The following is a 20,490-nucleotide window of genomic DNA, read 5'->3' as shown; positions in this document are numbered from 1 at the left end:
CTATGTCCTCTCAGTCCACTCCCTGTCTTCTCAGTACACTCTATGTCCTCTCAGTCCACTCCCAGGCTTCTCAGTCCACTCTGTGTTCTCTGAGTCCACTCCCTGTCTTCTCAGTCCACAGTATGTCCTCTCAGTACACTCCCTGTGTTCTCAGTCCACTCCATGTCCTCTCAGTCCTCTCCCTGTGTTGTCAGTCCACTCTATGTCCTCTCAGTCCACTCTATGTCCTCTCAGTCAAATCCCTGTCTTCTCAGTCCACTCTATGTACCCTTAGACCACTCCCTGTCTTCTCAGACAACTCTATGTCCTCTCGGTCCACTCCCTGTCTTCTCAGTCCACTCTATGTCCTCTTCGTCCACTCCCTGTTTTCTCAGTCCACTCTAATTCGTCTCAGTCCACTCCCTGTCTTCTCAGTCCACTCTAGGTCCTCTCAGTCCACTCTATGTCCACTGAGTCCACTCCGTCTTCTCAGTACACTATATGTCCTCTCACTCCACTCTATGTCCTCTCAGTCCACTCCCTGTCTTCTCAGTCCACTCTATGTCCTATCAGTCCACTCCCTGTCTTCTGAGTCCACTCCATGTCCTCTCAGTCCACTCTATGTCCTCTTAGTCCACTCCCTGTCTTCTCAGTCCACTCTATATCCTCTTAGTCCACTCCCTGTCTTCTCACTCCACTCTATATCCCCTCAGTCCACTCTATGTCCTCTCAGTCCACTCCCTGTCTTCTCAGTCCCCTCTATGTTTTCTTAGTCAACTCCGTCTTCTCAGTCCACTCCCTGTCTTCTCAGTCCACTCTATATCCTCTCAGTCCACTCTATGTCCTCTCAGTCCACTCCCTGTCTTCTCAGTCCACTCTATATCCTCTTAGTCCACTCCCTGTCTTCTCAGTCCACTCTATGTCCTCTCAGTCCACTCCCTGTCTTCTCAGTCCCCTCTATGTTTTCTTAGTCAACTCCGTCTTCTCAGTCCACTCTATGTCCTCTCAGTCCACTCCCTGTCTTCTCAGTCCACTCTATGTCCTCTCAGTCCACTCCCTGTTTTCTCAGTCCACTCTATGTCCTCTGAGTCCACTCCCTGTCTTCTCAGTCCACTCAATGTTATCTCAGTCTACTCCCTGTGTTCTCAGTCCGATCTATGTTCTCTCAGTCCACTCCCTGTCTTCTCAGTCCACTATATGTACTCTCAGTCCAATCCCTGTCTTCTCAGTCCACTCTATGTCCTCTTCGTCCACTCTATGTCCACTCAGTCCACTCCCTGTCTTCCCAGTCCACTCCATGTCCTCTTAGTCCACTCCCTAACCTCTCAGTCCACTCTATGTCCTCTCAGTCCACTCCCTGTCTTCTCAGTCCACTCTGTCCTCTCAGTACACTCTATGTCCTCTCAGTCCACTCCCTGTCTTCTCAGTCCACTCTATGTCCTCTCAGTCCACTCCCTGTCTTCTCAGTCCACTCAATGTCCTCTTATTTTACTCCCTGTCCTCTCGGTCCACTCTTAGTCCTCTCAGTCCACTCCTTGTCTTCTCATTCGACTCTATGTCCTCTCAGTCCACTCCCTGTTTTCTCAGTCCACTCCATGTCCTTTCAGTCCACTCCCTGTCTTCTCAGTCCACTCTACGTCCTCTTAGTCCACTCCATGTATTCTCAGTCCACTCTATGTCCTCTCAGACCACTCCCTGTCTTCTCAGTCCACTCTATGTCCTCTCAGACCACTCCCTGTCTTCTGAGTCCACTCTGTGTCCTCTGAGTCCACTCCCTGTCTTCTCAGTCCACTCTATGTCCTCTCAGTCCCCTCTCTGTGTTCTCAGTCCAATCTATGTCCTCTCAGTCCACGCTATGTCCTCTCAGTGCACTCTATGTCCTCTTAGTCCATTCTCTGTCTTCTCAGTCCACTCTATGTCCTCTCTGTCCACTCAGACCACTCCCTGTCTTCTCAGTCCACTCTAAGTCCTCTCAGTCCACTCCCTGTCTTCTCAGTCAACTCAATGTCCTCTCAGTCTACTCCCTGACCTCTTAGTCCACTCTATGTCCTCTCAGTCCACTCTATGTCCTCTTAGTCCACGCCCTGACTTCTCAGTCCACTCTATGTCCTCTGAGTCCACTCTATGTCTTCTCAGTCCACTCTGTATTCTGTCAGTCCACCCTATGTCCTCTCAGTCCAGTCGCTGTCTTCTCAGTCCACTCTATGCCCTCTTAGTCCACTCCCTGTGTTCTCAGTCCACTCTATGTCTTCTCAGTCCACTCCCTGTCTTCTCAGTCCAATCTATGTCCTCTCAGTCCACTCCATGTCTTCTCAGTCCACTCTATGTCCTCTCAGTCCACTCCCTGTCTTCTCAGTCAACTCTGTGTCCTCTCAGTCCACTCCCTCTCTTCTCAGTCCACTCTATGTCCTCTCAGTCCACTCTCTGTCTTCTCATTCCACTCTATGTACTCTCAGTCCACTCCATGTCTTCTCAATCCACTCTATGTCCTTTTAGTCCACTCCCTGTATTTTCAGTCTACTATGTTCTCTCAGTCCACTATAAGTCCTCTCAGTTCACTCCCTGTCTTCTCAGTCCACTCTGTGTCCTCTCAGTCCACTCACTGTCTTCTCAGTCCACTCTATGTCCTCTCAGTCCACTCCCTGTCTTCTCAGTCCACACCCTGTCCTCTCAGTCCACTCTATGTACTCTCAGTGCACTCCCTGTCTTCTCAGTCCACTCCCTGTCTTCTCAGTCCACTCCCTGTCTTCTCAGTCCACTCTATGTCCTCTCAGTCCACTCCCTGTCTTCTCAGTCCACTCTATGTCCTCTTAGTCCACTCCGTCTTCTCAGTCCACTCTATGTCCTCTTAGTCCACTCTATGTCCCCTTAGACCACTCTATGTCCTCTCAATCCACTCTATGTCCTCTCTATGTCCTCTTAGTCCACTCTGTATCCTTTCAGTCCACTCTATGTGCTCTCAGTCCACTCTCTGTCCTGTCAGTCCACTCTCAGTCAACTTACTGTCCTCTAAGTCCACTCTATGTCCTCTCAGTCCACTCTCTGTCCTCTCAGTCCACTCTCTGTCCTCTCAGTCCACTCTCTGTCGTCCAAGTCCACTCTATGTGCACTAAGTCCACTCAATGTCCTCTCAGTCTACTCTCTGTCCTCTTTGTCCACTCTGTGTGCTTTAAGTCCATTCTATGTCCTCTCATTCCACTCTCTGTACTCTCAGCCTACTCTCTGTAATCTAAGTCCACTCTATGTCCTCTCAGTCCACTCTATGTGCTCTAAGTCCACTCTATGTGCTCTATGTCCACTCAGTCCACTCTATGTGATCTCGGTCCACTCTCTGTTCTCTCAGTCCATTCTGTCATCTCAGTCCACTCTATGTGCTCTCAGTGTATTTCCTTTCCTGTCATTGGAGATTATATGATCTGGTTTTGCAACAATTTGTATATCTGTCATACTCATACAAATTTTTTGGATTTGCATTTATTCGGGGTTCGAACCCGGGTAATAATTTGTTTGTTGTACAGTTCTTTGCCGTACGGGTATCTTGAGCTGAAAGCATAGTGACATTGCGACTCTGGTGTTCTGTCTGTAAACTACGTCCACGATTTAATACAGTTACAACTTATTACCTTTTCAAATACATGATGGCAGCTTTTCTCTCATCGCTATCGCTAAGGAGTGTAGTGTTGGCTCCGTAAGCAACGGTTGGCTCCCATGCATACATGCTTAATTTGATTTACGTAGTAGCCTTGCGCGCGTCCGCCATGACAGTTCGCCTTGGCAACAGTTTATCGGATTATATCTATTTATGTAATATTTGTGTGTTTACTTTATCGATACCGTTCCTATCCTCTATTTCTCCACATCTTCCTGTGTGACTTCCACCCTGCTATGCTTTCACTACCCCTCATTCTCCGGAACTGTTTACGTTGCGTAAAATTAATTTGTTTCATTCGCAACGAGTTTTGCACATCCTTGGCGTAGAGAATCGCCATATTTCATTGGCTGTGTAGGGCCTACTCATTAAGTGATAGTTAATCTTTTCCTCTGTGATAGTTAATCTTTTCCTCTTTCTTACCTCACTTTTCACTTTAGCGCACTTTCCTCTGTGATCTGTGCACTTTCTTTTTAATCTTATGGTTAGAAGCGGCCATGTTATGTTACTTATATTCGTTACCTATATTAAACATCGCATGTCACAGTGGAACGTCAACAACAACGGTATCGATAAAACAAATAATTACAGCAATCTTTTATTTTCAAGATATAATACTGATTTAAACTACATACGTGAACATATGTTTTAAAATTAAAGCTCGATGCAACGAACTTGGCCCTTGTCCTTGCTTGTTTGGTTAATTATCGAGCTGTGTGTTGCGTCATAAGGAAGATATCAGACACGTGCACAGACATGTTATATTTTATTATTTGAGTATTATTTAAGGTCAATGTAGAGTATCCACCGCCCACTGAGCATTGAGCGACTTCCGCCGATTTTGGAATAGACACCGACGCACTTAGGTTAGGTTAGGTTAGTTTAGGCTTTTATTATCCCGTCAAGATGAAGGTGAAAGCGATTGAGTGTGATTTTTTGTTTTCTGTGTTGGCAGTTCAAGTGCAGTTCCTATAGTGGGCGGGGCATAAGTAACATTCATCTTATTTATTAGTTAATAGTTCAAAAGTACATAAACTTAATAATTAAAAATGGTATATACTCAAATAGTGATTGTACGCAATAAATATACAATTTAATAACAAATTTTCTATCATATAACTGTTCAATTTATGTTGGTTTAACTTACTCTTCTAGTTTTAGTGCAAGTTTTCACCATATCATTTATTCTAAACATCCAAACTTATTTACTTGATACGTTTGAAATTCTCTTTTTTAATTCTATAATAAACAAGTGTATATAAATCGTCCCTGCTGCAATATTCTTCCAATTATCTTTTACATCAGACATATTTATATTTAAATTTTAGGCCCTCGTTTACATAATACTTAACTATTTCATGTAATAAATATCGCATTGAGGTTAGCAGACAATAAGTAACAAACTGAATAGCTGAATCGATACATTTTATGCTTATATGTAGGACAGTATCTAACTTTGCGCATTAGCTTGTCAGCCTATACTTGTTTAAACACATTTGTCAATCTAATTACATAATCAACATCAATTCCACTTCAATGAATTCAATTGCATGCACTCATTTTCATTCATTCCTATTATGTTTCTAATAAATTTAAGTTATAACTTAGTACAATCCTCTCTAATTTCAAATATAATGTTTACCAATTTATAACGTCTTAATCTCTTGATCATTTTCTAATCAGTAAAGTTATTTGCAAAGAACTTTTCTAGAGAGATGTTATACAGGTCTAGTAGTATACGTGCACGTGCATAGGAGGGGAAGAGAAACAAATAAAACACGTTCTCATGGAGTGGGCCTATTCAAATCGATTTGAATACATTTTCCGTACTGAACGCGATCTCCCCGATCCCTGTTTTCAAGCAATTTTCGAACACATAAACATGGACAAGCATCTCCCACGTGACCGGCAATTATATGTAGTTAAATCGAGTAATGACTGAAGTATTCATGTGTAGTGTGTAGTGCTTTTAAGACGAGTGTACAGCGACATGATAAGAAGGAAGTGTTACGTCAAGGATGTAAATGAGGAGAAATCGTGCGTGACGTATTAAGGTAAGTGTTCACTACATCGTATGGTATGAATGCGCAACGGATATTTTAAGTGCAGTGCCTTCACTGTAACGGCTCCACCTCATCACCTCATCGGATTCCCCTATCAGCTGTTTAAAACATGATGTCGTACGATATTGACATTGCTGAAAACAGAGGAGTTGATGTTAGGTCTATTAATTAGGTCTGTTAGCGAATAAGAATTTGTAATTGCTTCATGCGTCTTAATTGAAGAGGAAGAAACGAAAGAAATATTGGTTACATAATATATTTGCAAGAAACGACTTGATTACTGTAATAGGAACGCCTCAAATTATATAATTGTTCGCAATTTTCTGCACGCGAAATATGTTTTCCGTCTGCCATTTTGGCGCGACACTGAACATGACACAACATAATAGAAACAGTTGACCAATTAAAATTGATTTATTAAAGAAGGCCATGATCGCACGCATCGGAAAAGTTGCCCATCCGAGAAACGTGGACGGATTTGCCGAGAGGCGATGCGTCCGATACGATGTAGTGAACGCGGTTACGTAACAATTACAGCAAAGATAGTCTTTTTTTCCGATACGTGCGATTCGTCCGATGAGTGCGATACAATGTAGTGAATGCTTGCCTTTACCCCTCCACTGCACTGATGTGATGCTGAGAGAGGGTTGCTTATGTCAAAGCCTAGATCATACATGTAACAGATAACTCATCGCTATGTTAAAATCGGCAGCACTTTGTCTTTGAAGAGAACAACCACCAGAACCGCCACCCGTCCGCCATAAATGAACACGAGATGGCAGTACAGTCGCTAATGCAATTCAAATGGGAAACGTGACTCCTTATGTAACAACTAGATGGCAGCGTAGTAAACCTGACGTCAAAGCCTATAAGCCCCCCCCCCCACACCGTTAAATTCAATTCAAATGTTATTTAAGGCAGAAAGCAGGACATTTTGGCTTTATCGTAAAAAGCTGGACGGACACCCACAAAATACTAAAAAAGCAGGACATGTTCGGCGAAATTCGGACATTTGGTCACCTTATATAGTGGTATGTCCTAAATTATAATTTGTAAAAGAAAATGAACACGAAGTGCTAACGAAAAACATGTACTAAATGCAAATCATTGTTAGTTTCCTGTCATTTGTATTTTATATTGCCGACTATATTACAAAAAGCAATATAATATGGTAATATATAGGCAGCTGCTTTCTAAGTTATTCTCTTACCTTAGTAGAAATGATCGTGGACTGGTAAATAGGAAATCACACTGGAAGCAGGTCTAATACTGATCAGATCGAAGATAAGTGTAATTTGTGAAATTGAATGTATGGTATAAAATGTATCATAGAATAAAAGGTAAAAAGAGAGAGAGAGAGAGAGAGAGAGAGAGAAAGAGAGAGAAAATTAGTGCAAGATTAAAAGAACTTTCTTTTTCATTAGTAAAGAATAATTAACGACTTAGCTTTCTCCGCACCCAAATCTCCACTTTCCGCGATAACCCTAGTGGCTGAAATAAAGATCTCCGTTCCTAGATAATTATCTGTTTTGTGTAAGACAACTGAAATTAGTGCATTTTTTTCTTATTTTTTAATTACAGATTACTTGTTTCCGACATCTTCACATATTTAAGATAATGTAACCTTACCAACTTTTTAATGTTTCTCACGAGGTCAATTTCACTAAATCAACGTTAATTACAGGACCTCTTCTTTTGGCTGTCAAGAATTGGATCAAGATGGAACCTGAAGTTAACCCTTTGGGCTTACAGGCATATAACAACACATATAAAATAGAAGAGAATAAGGGTTTAACAGAGGTAATCTGAAGAATTTTACAATGTGTTTTGTTTATTTGTTTGTCTATAAACGCTCTAAATCCATACATTTTCAATTGTGCGCCTCTTTATTTGCGTTTACTGTTTCAGTATTTTATTTTTCTTAAGCCTGTGATTAAACTGTCGATTAATTAAAATGTGTCTCGATGGAACGTACAGCAGAGTCCATATAGGCCAGATTTTGTTAGATGTTTTTCCAATTCACTGCGGGCTAAAGCAAGGAGATACACTATCACCCTCCAATTCACTGCGGGCTAAAGCAAGGAAATCACCTTTACTTTTTAACTTTGCTCTGGAATATGCCATTAGAAAAGTTCAGGATAACAGGGTTTGGAATTGAACGGGTTACATCAGCTCCTTGTTTATGCTGTTGACATGACTATGTTAGGAGAAAATCCACAAACTATTAGGGAAAACACGGGAATTTTACTTGATTCAAGTGATGGGATAGGTTTGGAAGTAAATCCCGAAAAGACAAAGTATATGATTATGTCTCGTGACCAGAATATTGTACGAAATATAAAAATTAGAAATTTATCCCTTGGAGAGGTGGAAAAATTCATATATCTTGGAGCAACAGTGACAAATATAAATGATACTCCGGAGGAAATTAAACGAAGAATAAATATGGTAAATGCGTGGTATTCGGTTGAGAAGATTTTGTATGTATGTATTTATTTACACTGCAAGTGGGCATGCACCCGGTGGCAGTGGTATACACAATATAAACAATACACAATAAAGAAATGATCAGCAATACACAATAAATTTACAATACACAATACAATTATACAATACACAATAGGCCTACAATTTTATACACAATACAATAAGAATGCACAATATAATTTAACACAACAATAATAATAATAATAATAATAATAATAATAATAATAATAATAACTTTATCATCCCGTCTACTCCCAAAACAGCTGAAAGTTACAATTTATAAAACAATTATATGACTTTTGTATGGTTGTGAAACTTGGACTCTTATTTTGAGAGAGGAGCAGAGGTTAAAGGTGTTTGAGAATAATGTGCTTAGGACAATATTTGGAGCTAAGAGGGATAAAGTTACAAGAGAATGGAGAAAGTCACACGATCAGGCATGCCAGATTTTAGATCTACCTAGGAGGGACATCTTTTTTCCATCATATACAGTACTTACGTTTTGTCTTAAAGAAAAAGTGATATGAATGTGGGCAGAGTTGACATTTTCATGACTTACCTGTGGCTTTTAAGGAATCCGGAAGTTCATTGCCGCCCTTACATAAGCCCACCATCGGTCCTTGTTCTGAGTAAGATTAATCCAGTCCCTAGCATCATAGCCCATCTCTGTCAAATCCATTTTAATATTAACCTTCATCTATGTCTCGGCCTCCCCAAAGATCTTTTTCCTTCCAGCCTCCCAAACAACGCTCTCTATCCATTTCTGGATTTGTCCATATGTGCTACATGACTGTACAGAAAAAAAAAACCTTTATATGCAGTTCAAGAAACTAAAATCAATCTGAAAATTCTAATTTTCATATAAAAATATATTGTAGGTACAAGTTTCCAAGTATAAAAAAATACCTCGTTTTGTGCGATACCTCACCTATAACGTCAAATATTCTGTGGTCCCAACTAATTCCCCATAAGACATATGCTTTCCTACCTTGCTTAGTATGACAAACGTATATGCGTCTACCTAGCATATAACGTCATTTTCAACCTCAGTTTGGAATACAATTTTGTAAGAGCCAAAGTATTTTATGAAATATTTTGCTGAAATCTGGCAGATCCTTTACTTTTCCCTTCTATCACAGACCTCTGGAATGCAGACAGATTCCCCATCGCATTGTAACCTGCCCGAATTCATGCGGTATTAAATCAGTTTCGACAGGAAGTTTTCACTAAGTGCACGCATTTTAACGCAGTATGGCCACTAAAAGAAGTGAGTGACATTTTAGAAGCCATTAGAATTGTGAACATTTCTATGAAGCTAGAGGTGGGAATATGAAGCTAGGAGAAGGAACAGTGAAATTGCAACTGAAATAATGAACATACTCGTAGAATTTAATTTAGAAAGTGTATATTGGGCAAGTAGGAGACAACAGAGTCAAATGACTGATTACTTCACTCCTCAGTAAATAAGTCTGGTGAGTAATGAACAAACAGTTTTAATACAGAATAATGTATTTATAATTGTACATGTATTTTATTGTGTTCATGGTATGCTTAAAAGTGAATACATAAATCTAAAATAAGCCTAATTAAGTTTGTTATTTTTCATTTTCCACATCACTAGACTGATAACATGAATCTCGGCTACTACGACACTCGTTTATAACAACATAATTTTCAAGGTCACTTGGATGTCGTTATAACGAAGTTCTACTGTATTTATCTGGCTGTAAGTTATATCACGTTTCTCTGGCGTCTTTCTGAAGAGCTTGTGCTAATAATATGTTATGCCAAAATGTTAACATAATGATTTAATTGTAGTAGTTCTGTCTCATAGATTCCCCAGTTGTTTACTATTAATTATTGTAAAGCATAAATTCTGAAAGATGGCATCACATGTGAGAAAATATTAAATATCAATGTTTATTAATTGATTATAATGACATATCATTTATTGATACCTAAATTCATATTTACTTTGTGACTTGGCATATTAGACCTACAGACCAAACCCATCATTTAACAAAGCCTACAGTATACATTCGCTCTCAAAAACCTTACACTTGCCAAAATATTGTTTTTTTTTTCCAATGTGTAAACCTACATTGTTAAGAAAATTAATTTAAGTTTCTTAGGAGAAAATCCACAAACGATTAGGAAAAACACGGGAATTTTACTGGAGGCAAGTAAAGATATAGGTTTGGAAGTAAATCCCGAAAAGACAAAGTATATGATTATGTCTCGTGACGAGAATATTGTACGAAATGGAAATATAAAAATTGGAAATTTATGTTTTGAAGAGATGGAGAAGTTCAAATATCTGGGAGCAACAGTAGCAAATATAAATGACACTCGGAAGAAATTAAACACAGAATAAATATGGGAAATGCCTGTTATTATTCGGTTGAGAAACTTTTATCATCCAGTCTCCTGTCGAAAAATCTGAAAGCTAGAATTTATAAAACAATTATATTACCAGTTATTCTGTATGGTTGTGAAACTTGGACACTCACTTTGAGAGAGGAACAGAGATTAAGGGTGTTTGAGAATAAGGTGCTTAGGAAAATATTTGGGGCTAAGAGGGATGAAGTTACAGGAGAATGGAGAAAGTTACACAACACAGAACTGCACGCATTGTATTCTTCACCTGACATAATTAGGAACATTAAATCCAGACGTTTGAGATGGGCAGGGCATGTAGCACATATGGGCGAATCCTGAAATGCATATAGAGTGTTTGTTGGAAGGCCGGAGGGAAAAAGACCTTTAGGGAGGGCGAGACGTAGATGGGAAGATAATATAAAAATGGATTTGAGGGAGGTGGGATATGATGATAGAGAATGGATTAATCTTGCTCAGGATAGGTACCAATGGCGGGATTATGTGAGGGCGGCAATGAACCTCCAGGTTCCTTAAAAGCCAGTAAGTAAGTAATTATTTAGGCCTAGAAGAAAATAGTTACTGTGTGACGATAAAATTATACAAGTGATGTTAATTTTCTAAAGGAGGGATCTTTTGCATCCCATCTCGAATGGAAACGGGACTCGGGATTTTTATATGAAAATCGGGACATGTACCTCCAAATCGGGACATCTGGCAACCCTGCACACAATGCAGAACTGCATGCATTTTATTCTCCACCTGACATAATTAGGAACATTACATTCAGGCGTTTGAGATGGGCAGAACATGTAGCACATATGGGTGAATCCAGAAACTCATATAGTGTGTTAGTTGGGACGACAACAGACTCATTAAAACTGGAATACTAGATGGACGACATGCTCAACCAGATCACTAACAAGAGACACCTACTTCCCAATAATCCACGACCGACTCAAAAGCCATCACTTCAAACCTACTTTCGTAACAACGCAGTTTCTTTCAGGACATGGGAAATTTGAAACTTACTTCGACAGATTCAACATTCCAGCAGACATTGACTCTACATGCTCCTGCCGCAAAGACCTTCACAGTGTGAAACACCTTCTATTTGACTGTCCTATTGTTGAAGCAAAGAGATTTTAAATAAAGACATCTTTTGGACTGCGACACCGAATGCAGGACTCCACTATGTGAAGTAATCAAAAAACCTTGTTGCTACAGACAATTTATAGACTTGCTAAACTTTATCTTTAAAAGACTATACATACATATTTCACCATTATCTGTGTAAAAATAAGTAGTATAGATAAGTAGTATACCATATAACAAAAACTAAAACCCTACCATACCGCTTGGTGAATTAGGGTTCTTTTCCTCGGATATTTAATAATAATAATAATAGTTGGGAGGCCAGAAGAAATAAGACCTTTGGGAAGGCCAAGACATAGATGGGAGGAAAATATTAAAATGGATTTGAGGTAGGTGGGATATGATGGTAGAGACTGAACTACTCTTGCTCAGGATAGCGATGGCGGGCTTATGTGAGCGTGGCAATGAACCTCCTGGTTCCTTAAAAGCCATAAATAAATAAGTGATTAAACTGATCGAGGTCTTCTTTGTATAAAAAAAGCATCAGCGTGTTTTCCATTTTTTTTTTAATATAAAAGAATCATTTGCAAATAATCTACTAATTTTTATTATAATTAGCCTCTTGTGTTAGAAGTTACAGCCATGCTCTGCAATTCAGAATCAGAGTGATGTCTGTTACACTTGAGATCATCTTCAAAACAGTTGACTTAATTGCCTCATGTTTTATGTGTCTTTGTTTTCCAGGAAGGATATTCATCAGATCAGCTCATGACAAACGTGAAAACTGAATACGTGGATGACAGCTATGATCTCATATCAGAGATTAAAGTTGAGGAAGGGCAAGTGCTTTTTGACTTACTACCTGTGGTGAAGTGTGAAGCAGAGGTTAGTGGCTCTTCCTCTATGCATTTTGTCATATATCTTAGCTATTATAAATTTCTGAATATTTTTGCTTCCTCTTTTGTCCAATATTTTCTATTGATGAAATGTTTGTTGTTAATGTTTTAAAGAATTTTTGGCAAAATAATCGTACTGCCCGTGTCTCACGTCCTGAACCGAGAGCTCCCTAGTGCTTATAGCCACGCCTCTTAGGTCTGCTCAGACCGGCACGGCAGCTGCAGCGTGTGGCACAGCAGCATATTACATGTGCGGAAAACATTATCCTATGCCAGTGCAGGGGTTTTTACTGTTTATAATACTGGATACTGTAATCGTGGTTACCACTATCGCAATTAGACTATCTCTGATGGAGATTTCCTAAAATTTATGTAGACCTACACACTAGGCCACTCTTCGTTCAGTTTGGACAACTGCTGAATTGCCATAGAGCAGCATTTCTCAAAGTATGTTCCGGGGTTCCGTGAGCCCTATATGATTTTAAATTTTATTTTATACCTTTTTTTACTTAGTTATTTAACGACATTGTATCAACTACTACGTTATTTTGCATCGATTAGATTGATAATAGCGAAATGGTATTTGGCGAGATGAGGTCAGGGATTCGCCATGTCAGGCTCATGTCAGTAGGTTTACTGGCATGTAAAAGAACTCCTGCGGGGCAATATTCCGGCACACCGGCGACGCTGATTAACCTCTGCAGTTGCGAGCGTCGTTAAATAAAACATAACATTTAAACATTTGAACCCAAGCCTTCCAGATGCAGTTCCCTGCACGTCGAACCCAGCCCTCCAGATGCGGTTCCTTGCACGTCGAACCCAAGACCTCCTGATACGTTGCACTCCCCTGGGTACTGCCACAGTTACGGACTCACTCAAGTTCACTGCACGTCGAACTTAGGTTCACCTTGCTCCAATATTTGAAGCCTGAAGACTAACTAACTCACTGTCGAAGACTGCTCGCGTTTTTATTACTAACCACGTTCTCGGACCTTCGATTGGCGTGGCTTACGGAAACGTCGAGAGGATTACGCTTCTAGAGGCCTCCCCTGCTCTCTCCGCTCCACACTGTTCCATAGTTTTCTTTCCCCTCACTCCGTACTGTGCTACAGCACCTACCGAAGCTCGAGTTTCGTTTCCCCGCGCCTTCTCGCTGGATGCGCGTGCACACTCCCGAGGCAACCAGAATTTTCCAAAGGGCGCCACAATATCTTTGAGCTTTATGTAAAACTTGTTAATAAATAAATACCGGTAGTTTTCATGATTCCTTCAAAACTGAACTCTCGAGCACTGATCTCAATTTAGAAAGGTGATGTATAGTCCCGTCGTTCTAATTTCCGGCAGGCAATCACGTTGCCAGTCGGCTACATTTAAACGTGTGCGTCTTGTGATTCGCTGATGCATTTCCTAAGGCTCGATAAATACTTAATATAATCGCCCGCCATTTTGGCTCTTTCGTTGGGTTCGCAAAAGCACACGAGGACGACGTTATTTGCCGCTCAATTACAGTGCGTTTGATTTATTATCATAGGAGCTACGACATGATAATGTTTAACAGTGCGGGAAATAGATCCCTTGTCGATTAGTTCGGCAACGAAAGAACAAAAATGGCGAACGATACTACCTACTTAGACTTTATAGAGCCTTCACTTCCTAAGACGTAAGCAAAGAGGAGGAGTCACGCCGGGAATAACAGCATCGTGACTATAGCTGCTTGTATTTCAGGTTCACCACACAACAATGTTCCTGACGAGGAAACATGTCTATTATTATATAAAAAGAATATGGAAGTATTGTCATAGTGAATACTTCTAGAAATTCTGACCAATTCCCATTCGTGAAACCTCAAATTGAAATAGTTACTTGAGTCCCATATCCACTTTTATGTGTTCCTAAAATTAACCTAATTTATATGTATGTATGTATGTATGTATGTATGTATTTATTCACACTGCAATGGATATATACCCGGTGGCAGTGGTAACTAATTACACTCAATAATGACAATAATTTAATAACAGGGAATATCCTAAATTAAATGAAGCACGATCACTTAAAATAACATTTAAAATAAATCTAATTTGTATCTTAAACCTAAGTTCGAACTAAAACCCACGAGTATGATATGTTCATATCTGCACAAGTACCTTTCAACATTACACCCATTTCGCTGTCAACTCACTCACTGCACTGGAACTACGACACATTTCACTGATTCTATCCTGATTTCACTAACACTTCAAAAACATTTCACTGTTCAAATACTTTGCACTGCCACTATAAACTATAAAGCTTCACTGACAGGAACACGTTTCAGTTATACAACACACTTCACTGACGCAACATAATTCTTCACTGATACAACACTTCAATAACAAAATATCAATTATACCCTTTAAATACTGTGTATAATTACCGTCTATTAGTAAAGTCCTTGAGCCTATTTTTAAATACATTTTTGGTTATTTGTAAAGCCTTTAGTAAGTCTGCAGGTAAAGCATTCCAGTCCCTGATAGTACGATTGAGAAAAGAAAACTTTCCAGTGTCCGTCCTCTGCCTTCTTTCCCTCAATTTATATGAGTGGTTGTTCCTTGAAGAGTAATTTGGCGGCTGCAACCTATTTTTTATTTCTCTCCAGGCAGGCTCACCTCTGTATGTTTTGAACATTGCACATAATCGAATTCGCGTTCTCCTGTCCGTAAGTGTGTCCCATTTTAATGGTGAATTTATTTTATTCTCGAAACTGACTTTAAATATTGTAAACATTAGTATTACCTAGCACCAAGTGTGCCAGTCACATTCAGCTGAATTTCTTGCCCTAATATTTGACGAACATTTGAATTGGAAATTACATTGTTCACCCGTAATTCAGAAAATGAATGTTGTCTCTTACCAAATTATAAATTTGAGATCTTGTTTGTGTCAGAGAACCATTCAATCTTTCTTCAATGCTGAAGTAGAATCGAGATTATCATCTGGCATATGCTTGTGGTGTATTGTATTGTATTTTATTTATTAACATTCCATGGTATTGATACATGCTTACAGCTAGAATATGGAACTAGTCAAAAAACTTAATACTATTATAAAATCTTAATTTATAGTCACAGTCTAGATGAAATATATATAGACGAGATTTATAATATGGCTTACTAGTACAACACATAGTTTTAGTATCAAATTCATGAAGTGTTATTGAATGTCATGAATTCACCTACAAGAATAGAAGGCGTGAGAAATTAGGTATTTCTTAAATTTGCCCCTAAATAATTTTATGTTTTGAGTTTCATTTTTTATATCGATAGGAAGGCTATTAAAAATTTTTACTTGCCATATAACGCACTCCTTTTTGATAGCACAATAGACTTGCCGATGGAGTATGAAAGTCATTTTTTTGACGTGTATTTATGCTATGAACTGTTGAATTAGTTACAAAGTTTTCACGATTACATACGAGGAATATTATTAATGAAAAGATATACTGACAAGGCATGGGCATTATTTGTAGTTTTTTGAAAATAGTCCTACATGATTCCCTAGATTTGGCACCTACTATAATTCTAATTACTCTTTTTTGTAATAGAAATATATTATTACTATCTGTGGAATTTCCCCAGAATATTATTCCAAAACTCATTACCGAGTGGAAGTATGCAAAGTATATTGTTTTTAAGGTATTGATATTTACTATCTTTTGCATAGATCTAATAGCAAAACAAGCTGAATTTAGTTTGGCGGTAATTTCTTTAATATGATTTTTCCAATTTAACACATCGATTTTTAAGCCAAGAAATTTGGTTGTCGTTGTTTCTAATAGGGATCTATTATTAATTATTGCGCTAGAAATTTGCGACGTTGAATTTGGACAGGATTTAAATTGAATTATGTTAGTTTTCTTACAATTTAATACTAATTTATTGGCTGAGAACCAGTCACATATTTTGAAGAGAATTTCCTCTGTTGAAGATTGGAATGTGTTGGAGTTATTGGCTGTAATTACTATACTTGTGCCATCTGCAAATAATATGAGATGACCTACATCTTTTATTAGGGGGACAAGATCATTTATAAACACTAGGAAAAGTAGGGGACCTAATATTGATCCTTGAGGAATTCCATTATTAATAGTTCCCCATGTCGATGTAGATTTCATAGTTGTTTTTATTGCTCGGAAGCATGTGAGATGCATGGCAGGTGTTGATAATCATTCATTATGTAGGGAATATTTTAAGAGTTTTAATTTTTTAACAGTTCATGCTTTATATATTTTTAATCTTATGGGATTAATAAATTCTAATAACAACCATTTTTATCGAAATTGTAATTTTCATTATTACAACACTCGTTTTAAAGATAATTTTAATATTCCAGCACAGCTTCATGGTCTAGTGGTCAGAGCTTCTGGCTGTAGTTCATGAGGTCCCGGGTTCGATTCCCGGTTAGAGCACAGGAATTTTTCCTTAAAGGGGATTATTCCTGTGTTCGTCCATGGTCTGGAATTTAGATTAAGTTTAGATTTACATGGCAATACATTATCATGATCATTCTATCACATCATTGGGGTAATGTAGCTCCGCCTTCCAGGTGCCCCAACCTCAGAAGTGGGTTACAATTAAGCTACAGCCAGGAGAGAAGACCAGAAATGTCGAAAAGACAACCTGGTGGCATTGGAATAAAAAAATATATTCCAGCACATCGATTGACAAGATTAAAAAAAAACCGTTTGTGGTCTATGGCTTAAAAATATATAATGGTTTGCTGGATGAAATTAAAAATGTGAATGATTGAAGGCCTTTTGAAAGATATATCAAAAGAATTTTAACAAACTTCTGTCCCTACAATTTAAAGTGAATACGAGTGGATTCACAATGGTGCTAATTTATTGTAATTTTATTTATTTTAATTATTGTTTTCCCTATCTTTGACAAGTCCTGTGGTTTTTAACTCATTTATGGACATATAAGGAAAAAAAAATATGTCCAATATATTACACAACTCTCATAATGTATAATATTATTTTGCGAGGGACCTAATATATGTATTTCCCGTGAACAATATCCATGTGATTTTCTGTTTTGTTATACAGGGCTCCTACAAAAGACTATCTTTTTTTTTTTTTTTTGGTAGGTTATTTTGCAACGCTTGGTATTTAGTATATATTTTTAATCTCATACAGATCTTATGATATAAGGATATGAATTAAATTACTTTTGAGGAGACAATTTTTTTTTACATACAATAGAAGTCCATTCATTTAGTGTTTTGCCCAAGGGCAGATATTTCACTGGAAACCCAGCTTTCTCCAATCTTTCCGATTTTCTGCAATCCCCACTGTTTCCTCATATGACCAATATATATTAATGTCTTCTATCATCTGACATCTTCTAACCTGAACTCTTCTCCCGGTCACCATTCCTTCCAGTGCATCCTTCAGTAGGCAGTTTCTTCTCAGCCAGTGACTCAACCAATTCCTTTTCCTCTTCCTGATCAGTTTTAGCATCATGCTTTCTTTATCCACTCTTTCCAACACAGTATCATTTCTTATTCTGTCTGTGCACTTCACATGTTCCATTCTTCTCCATATCCTTCTATTCGCTTCTCTTCACAAATAATTAGAGCTTAACTAAAAATCTGACTGAATTCATAAGGATTGAAAGTCCTTACACAGGTAACTAATGATTTAGATGGTCAACTAATCTCTGTACACTATGTACTATCTTTTTCAGAAAGATTCGTTTGACCTGGACAGAGTTAAGAAGGAACTCAAACTGGAAGCATCTGCAGACGAGATTGAAGTATTTGACAGGTGAGTGGAATGTGCTATTCTTTTTCTTCTTTTCTTCTTTCACAGCTACATTTATATTATGAGGCTGTATATACAGAGTGAACTATATGTAATGTTATTAATTTAAGGGGGTTATTCTTTGAGATATTTAAAAAAACCATTTAATAGAATTTTGTTCGTGTTTGTTTCCTTTGCGAGATAAAAATTGTTTTATAAGAAACATTTCATAGCGTGTTTCAGGAAAGCCATTGATTTAATTCCCAATATGCTCACAATTGTCAGTCACTTTAAAGAGAACAGTGTATTATGATAATAAATGTTGTTTTGTCAATTTTCCGAAGAAAGTTCTGACCTCACAAGTGATACCAAGAAGGCTCCACTTATGAGGCAATATAACATAATAGAGTATGGTGACCAGTTGCTTTCTGCCTCCATTGCATACATCACTGACTAGCTACATATTACACTAGTCAGACTTAAGATGCAGACAAACAGTTGTTCTTCCGCTGACACATACTGTCAAGTGATATGTCCTTAGTTACTTATGGCTTGTAAGGGACCTGGAGGGCTGCAATGAACTTTGAACACTGACATTGTTAGTACCTTCTGTACAATGTTTTAAACATTATTGTAATATATTAAGTCCTTATCTTTTCCACATTAGGCCCGTAACACTCTTGAAGAGTTTTCGCTAGCGAGAAATGTGTTGCGAGAAAGTGGCGAAGAGCCTTCCTCCACACACTTGGCGAGTTCTTGCTATCACAGATCACACCTCGCTATGATCATCTATGCACTGCCTTCATGCAGAAAGCATTTATCTGATTATAGTAATGACTCGGGGGGGGGGAATATTATAGGTTATGTATTTACGTATATTGTCGTACTTAAATATATCACCTGTAAGTATATTGTCGTACTTCACAAATTACGTACGAACGCTTTGTTGAATCTGAGTATTCAGATGATGAGGAAATGGAGTTACATGAACATATTTTGTTCATGAAAAGAAGTAGGCCTACAATTAAAGCCAGAAATATCTGAAAATCACATTGTATCTTACGAAAATGGGGGAGAGTTTTGGACACTGGTTTCGATTTGAATGATGATACGTTTAGGCGTTATTTCAGGTTCAGTGGACCACATTTTTTTTTTTTGCCAATCATGATATGATTGAGAATTCTTTGCTATATTCTGATTAAAATTATGTAAACTGTTAAGACATATAGATACATTATTTCAAATGTTTAATCAATACTATTAAATCTCATCAAAATAAAATATAGCCCTATTTATTTTCAGATAATCTAATATTTGTCTCCAGATTTCTTCTTTAAGTTTCGTGTTTTTATAGTTTTCATCCCGTGTATCATATAAATAGACCTACGGGTGACATCGTACAAGTTCGATAAGGTTCTGACTCCAATTATCGGCCATCTTTCCTCATTTTGAAATAAAAACAATACAATTCATCGCCACCTGTGATATCTTTTTCTACATTCAATCGTCATAAAGAGTATAAATGTCACACAACTTTGATAAATGTGTCAAGAAAATTCGCTGAGCTACCGATTCCAGCGAGAAACTCGCCTCGAACGAGAATCTCTTCCGGTGTGTGGACGTCCTTTTGAATCCATGTTATCAATTTTTTAATTTTCTCGCAACACATTTCTCGGTAGCGAAAACTCTGCAAGTGTGTTACGGGCCGTACTCGTAATGAAACTGCATTAGGACACTGCCTTCTTAATTCAGTGCTATACCGTGATATTATGGTTTTTATAAAAATAGTCTATGAAGAAGGCCGTGATTCATGCATACATTTCGAAAGTTCCCTAGTGTGTAGTTTACAAGTCACCGAGTTGCTAGTCAGTAGTGTATAGTACAGACTTGAGCTTTGAGACACGGCCTAATTATTTATACGGTCTCAGTCAAGCAAAAATCAGCCGACATAGTGTGCAATGCATGCTGATGGTGATTACTGTGACGTAAAATATGTCAGAGGTGATAGAGGTGCGAAATATATTAGAGATTCAAATTCCTTTCCGTATTGCAGCAAGTGAAACCTCAAAATGTACAGTTGAAGTGTTGGGTCATATAACGGTGTATGTTACAATTTTTCAAAATGGAGTTTTTAATGGAATAATGCTCTATATATTCTTACAC

General features: G+C 38.2%; 1 protein-coding gene across 7 annotated transcripts in view; it reads left to right on the top strand.

Moving 5' to 3' along the window:
- LOC138691812 (zinc finger protein 234-like) overlaps positions 1-20,490 on the top strand; it is an 82,989-nt gene that overhangs the window by 54,927 nt on the left and 7,572 nt on the right. For 4 of the 7 annotated variants that reach the window (XM_069814269.1, XM_069814266.1, XM_069814267.1 and 1 more), the window contains 3 exons: positions 7,376-7,491; positions 12,394-12,534; positions 18,272-18,351. In XM_069814269.1, the coding sequence (XP_069670370.1) occupies positions 7,376-7,491; positions 12,394-12,534; positions 18,272-18,351 (337 nt within the window). Of the gene's footprint in view, positions 1-7,375; positions 7,492-12,393; positions 12,535-18,271; positions 18,352-20,490 lie in introns of those variants that run through there. The other 3 variants (XR_011329968.1, XR_011329969.1, XR_011329967.1) reach the window with 3 other exon arrangements.

The sequence above is a fragment of the Periplaneta americana genome, chromosome 16 (assembly GCF_040183065.1).
Source record: "Periplaneta americana isolate PAMFEO1 chromosome 16, P.americana_PAMFEO1_priV1, whole genome shotgun sequence".
In the NCBI taxonomy this organism is placed as follows: domain Eukaryota; kingdom Metazoa; phylum Arthropoda; class Insecta; order Blattodea; family Blattidae; genus Periplaneta; species Periplaneta americana.
The sequence above is the reverse complement of the archived record's forward strand: the minus strand, read 5'-3'. Positions and strand labels throughout refer to the sequence as shown.